A 9,388-nucleotide genomic window follows, 5' to 3' on the forward strand; every position below is an offset into this window, starting at 1 on the left:
CAGAACAGAGGAAGGAATGGGCAGAAGGGTTCTCAGAGGCATATTAGAACAGCCCCGAGTGTCAAGTGTGGACTTTTCTGTGGTGGCCAGAGCTGGGCAGACAGATCTGGGGCGTCATGAGACCCAGCTGCACGGCATCATGCTGGCTTGAGAGAGGGTGTCAGAGCATGGGGGCAGCTGAAGATCACTAACAGGAGACAGGAGAAACGAAGATGGAGATAAAGGATATGTTGAGGGCCCTGAGGAGCAGCAAAGGCCTGAGCCCTGCCCAAGTCAGGCTCCTGAGCCAAACCAAACTCGAACCTGAAGGTTTGCTACACCTACATGAATCACAAAAGAGTTTGACAAAATCTTCAAAGCCAGAAGGCTCACATAGCCATTTTGGAAATGCCAAAGAAAGCAATTCACAAGGACCTGTATGTAATCCACCAATTACATTCACTGTAGTTATATCTAGTTTTACATACACCGTTTTCAAAGAACTTGAGAAGCAAAGTGGAAGAGTTACTTGGGAGAGTTCGGAGGGAGGAAAGGGAAATGAGGTAATTATATTATAATCTCAAAATTTAAAAAAAGTATTAAAACTTAAAAAATCCTGTTTGCTCAACAAAAACTTAGTCCTCAGGATGTCTGGAGCCTGGCTCTTAAGATTTTCCAGGAAGCAGTGGCCTGCGGGGACCCTGCCTTCAGACTTTTAGTTTCTAGACCTGCCTACTGTTATCATATATATTACATACACAAAAATAATCTGCAATAAATATACATTTCAAAAAAACGTATCCTTTAAAGGCTGTCTAACATTCCTATGGAATTCTAATGATTTGCTCAGCAAATTCCCGTTCGTTGAACAGTTTGAGAATTTTCGCCAGCATAACTCCTAGAAAGAAATCTTTATTACCGCCCAATTTCCTTAGCGTAAACTCTTAACAATGCAGGTACTAAATCAAAGGAGGAGAACATGTTTTGATGGCCCCTGCCAAAACTCCACAGAACCACAGCCCTTAACTTCATTGCTGATACCCTGTCCCTAGTTAATGGCTCTAACACTAAATCCGGCAGAAACAGTATGAGACACTGCCTCCACAAAAGACGCCTCAACCAAAGCATCAAGGCAGAGAAACTGGAAAACCACTTTTGGCAGAGTAGCCTAAAATGCATGCCACATTGGTGGTTCTCTTCGGACATCTCTCTACCATGAGGTCACATCTCCATCCAAACCACTGTCACCTACTCCTGCTCCACGACTGAAACAAGTTCACTATATTAGATTTGGTTTGCAACACAGAAGTGTGCAAAACTGTGCCAATCGAAGCTTCCAGAGGCCGTGTCTGGAGATCTTGATGTGCCACGAGAACCAGAGGTTAGCCCACACCACTGGCATTCCCTTTCCTCCATGCCAACTGTTAAAAAAAAAAATCCAACAACTTACAACCCCAATGCTTTGGCAAAATACTAACTAAGCACTCTGGGAGAGCTGAAGTAAAAACTGCATGATCCTCTCAGGGTCTGACTTGATGTGATTTCTCCAAACATCTCAATCCACGGTGCAACACGGCCAATGCTTGCCTCTCTGATTTAATTACTGCTTTCCCAGAACCGAGATGAATTTTAAACTGCTTCAGCATAAGGCGATCCACCTAAAAAGTGCCCGAAGGCATGAATGTAACTAAAAATACAACCAAATGACACGTTCCTCTCATTTCCAAAAAGGACATCACTCGCTGATGAAGTTCTGTAGGATGGGGTCACGGTTATGTCTGAACACAAACTTACTGATAGTGATTACGAGACAGATTATGAGATCATCACTCACATACGTATTAACTTTTAATAAAACCTGATCATACAATTGGAGACACATTCTAAGAACTTTTTTTTTTTTAACTTTTGTTTAGAGAAAGTGTCTCCCTTGGCTGGGCTAGAACTTGCTACATAGACCAGGCTTGGCCTCAGACTGGTCTCAGAGACTTAGAAAATGAAGGAATCATCACCACACCCAACTAAGAACTTTTGCTTCAAAGTAGAGCCTTGCTGTGGAGTCAAGGCTGGGTTCTGAACGGGTCAACCCTCCTGCCAGCATGACTTCCTTAATTGAAAAGTGATGTAAGAAACAGCCCAACACTCTGCACAGACACACAAAACCCTTGCCACTCTCAGGTCCTAGGAAGAATGCCAATCGGCTGTCCTTGCAGAGAGCATACATGGTACACTAGAAAGCCAGATGTATTCTATTCTCTTATACAGACTTCAAAAATCTTAAAATTCCTCTTCTTGGTTTTATGTGCTATATTATACAAAGCTGCACAGATTCTCAAAAAAACTTTTCAACCACAGAAAATATGTACAACCTTTTTTCCTCAAATCCTGGACTTTTCAGTCTACACAACTATATCCACGTGAGCCTACTAGTCTCTAATAGAGACTCAGGGTTAAAACATACTGGATGTCAGGAGGACCTGCTTTCAGACGTAGAAAGGAAGAAGGAAGCCTTGAATTAATTCTCCAATGTAGGAGGAGAAAGTCTACACCCCACAGTGAGCTATGAGAAACTGTTTTCTCTCAGTGAGGGGTGGACTCACTTTCCCAGTTCGGTTTAGTAGCCACCGGAAATTACAGCAAGCACATTTTTCTTCTCTTGTCTTCATGATGTATACAAGATTTTGTGTGTGTATGTGTGTGTGTGTGTTCTGTTTCCTAGAGTCCACTCGGAGGCTTTTCAATGCATCTGAGCAGTGCAGATCCCCTGGGTGGGCAGGGAATGGGTCCAGTGTTGTGGTTTTGTATAATGACAAGCACATTAATGGGACTCACCAAAATACTGTACTTGTTTTACTTGTGGCTTTCAGGGTTGTTAATTTAAAAACTAGAGGTTTTCAAAAACCAAATATACACAAGGACAGAGAATTATGATAAAATTACCTGGATCACTCAAGATTTTCTTTCCCTGATTGTCTATTATGCTAGCCAGGTGTGAAGGCAAATGCCTTTAGTCCCAGGACTCTCCTGACTGTGTGACCTGGGAGGCCCTATTTCTAAACAAAAACGTATATAAAGTGGCTAGTGACAGAGTGGCTGCCTGGCACCTCTGTGGTCCTGGGTTCATCTCCTAGTACTGAAAAAAAAAGGGCACACAACTACAGCTCATTCCTCATGGTGTATGTGTTTTACACACTCCCACTTGTGAACAACCTGAGCTCTGCAATCTTTCTCCTCCACTCGTTTCTTAAATAACAAATATTTCACTAAAAAAGATAAAACACCTCCCAGAATCACACGCCATTCTTACCTGACAAAGAACACTCTCGTGCAACAGGGTAAATAAGGCAGCTGATTGCTCCAACACTGTCCATTACTAGACATGATCACCCAGAGGAAACGTCTGCAGCTAAGATGGATCAAGAGAAAAATCTGACTTGCCATCATTTTTAGGCAAGTGGGTATGGGATTTGGAGACAAGCCTATTGTTATCTACCAAAACCTTAAAAAAAAAAAAAACCCTCTGGGGTTTTGTTGTGTTCCAAAATCATTTTAAAAGGACCAAACTTTGGTGTTTTTACTGTTGTTATGAGCTTTTTCCCAGTTGCAATTTTTCTGAACCGGATGAAGGAAGAAAGATGGTTTTTAGCAGGGATAAAGATAGGGCTGATCTGAAGAGTTACCTTGTTGTGTCCACTAAAGCATGCTTGAAACCCAGCAATTTCTCAAAAGGCAAGAGGGCATCACTTTTTTATGTTTAACTTGTCAGGAAATCGAGTGAAGAGCGGCAGGAACTCGCAGCTGGCTCCCCAGCGCTGTTGTCATAAAACGGCATAAACAGAACCTTCCAAAAGCAATACTTGCTTATAAAAGAGGTAATTTCTTCAGGTGGGGAGGCAATTGTCAGCTTTCTTCAATTCTCTTAGGTGCACCTCCCTACAACTGTGGTAAAACCAAACTCTGCACTGTTTTGCATAAATTTAGGTCTCTTCTGTCTTCCCTATTTAAACAGTTCCCATTTTACCAGAGGGATAGTTCACATAGGTCAGAGAGATGGGCGGATGATGGAACCCTTATGTTTGGTTTCAGTCTCGGTATCTTAATTTGCACCCGGTGTCTCAATTGCCTCTCCATCCTAACCGCTTTAGAGTCAGTTTGAGTTGCGTTCTCCCTCCTTATTAGGATGTGATTTACCTGTAAGAACACTTTCTACGTTATAGTGGGTTGGGCAGTTTCTGCTTCTGCTCACTCAATTCTAGGAAACCTTAAAAAGGATACAGTTTCTTGGGACCTCCAAATAAACCCACCTGCAGGAATAAAGTCAGGACTGGACGCCACAAAAGCAACCAAACTCATTAGTTCCATGCACACCCCATCCACACATATTACTCGAGTGTTTTCAGTAAGAAACGCACCACAGGCGCAAATTGTTTTTAATCACCACTCCAAGTGTGCCACATAAAGTTGTGATTTCCCCATGAAAACCCTCCGTGCGCCTTTGCTTTGGGGAATCCAAAGCTTTTAGCCCTTGTTATTCTACCCCACCCCACCCCCCAATCCACTTCGCCCAGGTTCGGCAGGGGTCTTCGACTCATCGGAGAAGAATGCGGCTAATGAGTTATCTATTAATCCAAAATGTCTCAGCTAGGAAGATATTTCACCCAGCACTTTTAACACCGAAAGGGAGGGAAGGGAGTTGGGGTCGGAAGTAGCTTTTAACGAGAACTTTCCCAGAGTTTTTTTTTCCTTCGACCATGCCTCCCTCAGATTTCTAGCAGCAGACGCAGAACCCAAATCTTGACCCTCCCCGATCCCAATCATCCGAGGTCACCCGGGAGTCAGCTCTCGATTCCGCTTTCAACGGCCCGGGTAGACAAAGCTGAGCATTCTACTTACAAAAGTCTCGGGAAAGTCCTCAAAAAGTTATGCAATGGGAGGCATGAGGACGCGCGTGGACACAGCCCCGCGCCCGCGGGACGCCGCGTCCCTTGGCGCGCCCCCACCCCGTGCGCCCCGAGACTCCCAGCCGGCTCCCCCTCCGTACCTCCTCCTCCTGAAGGTTGGCCTCGCTCGGGGTGTTTTCCTTCTCGGCTTTGCCTCCGCCGTTCATCTTCCCGGTCCTTCGTCGCCGCGCGGGGCTGGGGCGCGGGGCTGAGGCGAGGGCGCGCTCGCCCGCTTGCTTGATACCTTCCCCCGGGCGGTCGAGCGAGCGAGCTGCGGGGCTGGAGCCGGGCGGCGCAGTGGGGAGCCGGGGCGGGTGGGGACCTCCGAGAGGCCGGGCGAGCCCTGGAGTCGGGACGGGGCCGAGGCGGAGGAAGCGAGGCGGCGGGCGCGGTTGGGACCGGAGCCGCCGAGGGCGCGCTGCTGGCAGGCTCTGGGCAGCGGGGCCGCACGCAGCGCGCTTTCTCTCGCCTTCCACCCTCCTCCTCTTCCCCTCCCTCCCCTCCCCCTCCTCCCTCCGCCCTCCCTGGACGTGCGCGGCCGGCCGCAGCCCAGAGGGACGCTGTTCGGGACCGCGAAGCCCCCTGCGGGAGGAGGAGCGCGGGGCGGAGCGGTCGACCCCACGGCCCGGCTCGACGGGGGGGGGGGGGTGGGAGGGGATGTCACCCGGGCCACGAGGCCGCGGGGTCGGCGGGAGGAAGGTCGGGTCCGCCCTCTCTCTCCAGCCCCCGGGGCCTCGGTGTCCGTGCGGGCGGTGCGCGTGGGCTTGGAGTGGGGGCTCGGGGCGGGGAACCGAGCCTGCTGGAGGGGGGGGGGCGGAGGTGTGGGGGGGCCGGAGACTGGGGCGTGCAACTTTTGTTTGCTTGCTTTCCACGACGGGTGTGCACCTCAACCCACCCTCCTTGGCAGTACCCGACGAGACTCGGTTCTTCCTGCGCCGAAAGGTGACAAGCACGGGGCATACCCCACCACCGAACCCCGCTTTTGCAGGACACGGCTGGGCAAGCCCACCGCTGGTGCCGGAGTCCGGCGAGCCCTCCCCAGCCTTTTCCCCTCGCCCGCTATGACTCTCGAGGGCTTCCGGCGGTCCCTGTTCAGACTCGCACAGCCGGCACCAGACTGTTCGGGAATCGTTTTGTTTACTTCACTCTTTGGGGAGCCCCTTCCTGGAATACAAGACCGTGCCCTGTTTATCTTTGTCTCCCCCGCCACTATTTAAGTAGGCTGCTACCTGGAGCCTAGTAGGCACTCGGTATCTGTTGGCTGAGGATCCCTCACTGCCCCTCAAAGGTCAGGACAGTATCAAAGCAGTTGCCCAACACCAGGATGACCGCACAGCTTCCGTTTCCTAGTCAGAAAAATGGGAATATATATCCCAGGATTTTAGAGATTGTAGATGGGGCAAGCGCAACCCTACTCTCCTAGCATTCATTCTTGCACAATGTTGGTTTACAATAGGCGGAAGCTAGCATTATTCTTAAGGAAGTTTCCATTTTCCTGGTCCTACTGGACTTTTCCAACAATAAACCCTGTAAACTTCTTTGGCTGGTAAGGACGGACATTTAAGACAACCCCTCCCCCCCCCCCTACTCGCCCCCTGTATCAATGGGTTGTGCTCTCTTTCTCCGAGGAAGTTTGTCTGGCACGCCGCGCCAATCACGGTTTCTCATTTGTGCCTTGGTTTAACTGTTTATCTCTTTCTCCCCACTCGACATTCTTTACCCCTCTCTGCTTTGAGAGCTGGTGGGGGTGGGGGTGGGGTGGAGGCGGGGGTGGGGTGGGAGCTGAAGATAAGGGCCCTGCCTTTAGGCCATTGAAAGTGGTGTTGTGGAGACAAGATACCCCAAACAACTCCAAGGCAACATAATCGCTGAATCCTGGTTCAAATTATAAAAAAAAGCAAGATACACGCACCATTTTTCTTTGGCTTTTAAAGGCGTTGTGACGTGAAAATCCAAAGTGAGACAAGTTTTAGTTGAGTTTTTTTTCTTTGAAGGACTCTGGAGATGTGGGAAAGTTCCTAAAAGAAAATAATGTTCCAAGTTGCCGTTATAATGCCATTGCTCTCTACAGTAACCGAGGTGCCTCCTGGGAGGAAACGAACCAAGAGTCTTTGGGACCGCGGGAGAAAAAGTCAGAAGAGCAAAGCTACAGTTAATCAGAAACTTTGTCCGTGTTTTGATTTATTATTGATTGTGTTGGTTGGCAGCCCTCTGCACGGCCTGCTCTTCATTCAGTTATAAGAGGAACCACGAGGGGGCAATGTCTTCCTGAGCAATGGCCGAGTGGGTGGGCTTCGGTGGCCCAGCCTTTTGCCTGCCTTGGCTATTCTTGCCTGTTACTGAATATACTCCACAGGGAGACATTGTTTTGCTGGAGCCTGGTAAGGACCCAAGAAAAAAATGACAAATGGGTTCCACTCGGAGCCCTTTTAGAAGAAGGTGGGTTATGGTGTGGTTGCAGTAGCTGGGGAAGTCTCTTATCCCTGTCCTGGAAAAAGTGGGTTAATTTCAGATGTAGACTAAAACCTGATTTTTTTTTTCGTCCTGAAGCCAAACCAGAACTTTGACTTTTGTTTAAAAGTTAGCGCCTTCTGTATAAGAAAACTTGGTCCTGCCAGTTGTGGTGGCGCACGCCGGTAGGATTTGCTGAAGGAGGCAGAGGCAGGAGGATCACGAGTTCGAGGCCAGCCTGGGCTACACATTTAAAAAAAGAAAGAAAGAAAGAAAGAAAGAAAGAAAGAAAGAAAGAAAGAAAGAAAAAGAAAACTTAGTCCTGTGAGAGGAACCTTGTCTGGCATCTTCATTGGGTGTTCCCAGCGTTTAGACAGGGCCTGAATTATAATAGACGTCAGTTATTTTTAATAATGAATAAACAGACAGTGATGGCAGTCGCCTTTAATCCCAGCATTTAGGAGGCAGAGACAGACAGATCTCTGAATTCCAAGCCAGCCTGTTGGTCTACAGAGTAAGATCCAGGACAGTCAGGGCTACACAGAGAACCCTGTCCCTCCCTCCCCCCCCCAAAAAAAAATCCTGAAGGTGTAAGCATGGTCACTAGACAGAGTCAGAGTCATTATTAATATTTGATTTTGGAGGGTGTGGCCTAGATGGAGACATCGCCCACAACAGGGCTGAAGAAAGAGATTAAAGAAATGGATGGTAAAATCACACCATGGTATTGACACAGCAGGCAATAAAACTGAGAGACAGCAGACATGGAGTCTCAGCACAAGGTTCGAGGATGAGATAATATGCCTGAAAGAAAGGGCTTTCATTTTCTATCCTTTTCGGCAAGCAATGGTATGTACTTATTTGGAAGAAAAACCAAGTAACGTATTAACAGCAAAACCCAAGGAAAATCTGTAAACAGACTTCCACTATTTATAAACGTCACGGCTGTAGAGAAAGAGAGAAGGGGGGGAGAAGATGGGAGTTACATATTCAGTCAAAGACGGGAGTTTCGAGAGTTGAGAGCTCCTTGGCAGCCGATTGTTGCCAGGCATGCTAAGAATGATAAGACAACAAAGGGAGTTTAGATCCCGGAAGAACTGGGCTATTGACCCCGAGACATTTGCCCTCTCACCTGCCCACCACGCTCCTGTGTTTCTGCCTGGCCTGCAAGGTTGCATACCAGGGTGAAGGGAAATACTGTGTGCACCTGTACTTTTCATTACCCATCGCTGGTAGGCTGGCAGCGTTCCTTTGGAGGCTTGCTGCTGTAAGAAATTTAAACCCATAATTATGTCTTAAACGTTTGTCTCTGGGAATTGCAGGCATTACAGGTCGATGGGGGGGGGGGGGATGTGCGAAGAACCTATAGGCAATGCACCGAGCTATGTATCCGCACTACAGAAGGCTGCAGAATCCACCCCGTGTGTTGCGATTGCTGACTTGGTTGATCCAAAGCTCTATTGGCCTTTTTTTCATCCTTGACAACTCGCTCTTCCTCAGTTCACTCCACCCTCCTTCTGTGATGTTTTTGTTGTTCTTTTGTTTTTGGAGACCGAGACAGGGTTTCTCTGTGTAGCCTTGGCCATCCTGGAGCTCACTCTGTAGACCAGGCTGGCCTCGAACTCTGAGATCCTGCCTGCCTCTGCCTCCCAAGTGCTGGGATTAAAGGTGAGCGCCACCGCCACCCCTGCTGTTTTTATTTTTATTTTATTTTATTTTTTGATAGTGGCAGATGACATATAAAGTCCATCATCTAAACCCTTTAAATGTTTTGGTAGTGTTAGATATATTCATACTTTTACAGCATCCCCTCTTTTTTTTTTTTACCACCTCCATAGTTCTCTAACCCTCTCACTATTTTCACAAAACATAAACAGCCACAAGCAGGACCAGACAAAGAATAAAACCAGGTTCCCAGCTTGCAGCTCCGGCCAGTTTCTCAGCAGAGAGGGTCAACCTTGTGAACATACTGTCTTGGAAGTGAATCCTCCAGAGTCAGGTGAGCTGTCCCAATTGAT

General features: G+C 47.9%; 1 protein-coding gene across 5 annotated transcripts in view; it reads right to left on the reverse strand.

Annotated features, from left to right (window-relative positions):
• The window catches only part of Rbpms (RNA binding protein, mRNA processing factor), a 143,344-nt gene extending 137,939 nt beyond the window's left edge, over window positions 1–5,405 (reverse strand). For 3 of the 5 annotated variants that reach the window (XR_012911855.1, XR_012911853.1, XM_075986516.1), the window contains exon 1: window positions 5,021–5,405. Coding sequence is in view for 2 of the 5 variants with exons in the window: in XM_075986516.1 (XP_075842631.1) it covers window positions 5,021–5,086 (66 nt within the window). In the remaining 3 variants the exon portion in view is untranslated. The remainder of the gene's footprint in view (window positions 1–5,020) is intronic. The other 2 variants (XR_012911854.1, XM_075986515.1) reach the window with 1 other exon arrangement.
• Between the last annotated feature and the right edge of the window lie 3,983 nt (window positions 5,406–9,388).

The sequence above is a fragment of the Microtus pennsylvanicus genome, chromosome 9 (genome assembly GCF_037038515.1).
Source record: "Microtus pennsylvanicus isolate mMicPen1 chromosome 9, mMicPen1.hap1, whole genome shotgun sequence".
Classification (NCBI taxonomy): domain Eukaryota; kingdom Metazoa; phylum Chordata; class Mammalia; order Rodentia; family Cricetidae; genus Microtus; species Microtus pennsylvanicus.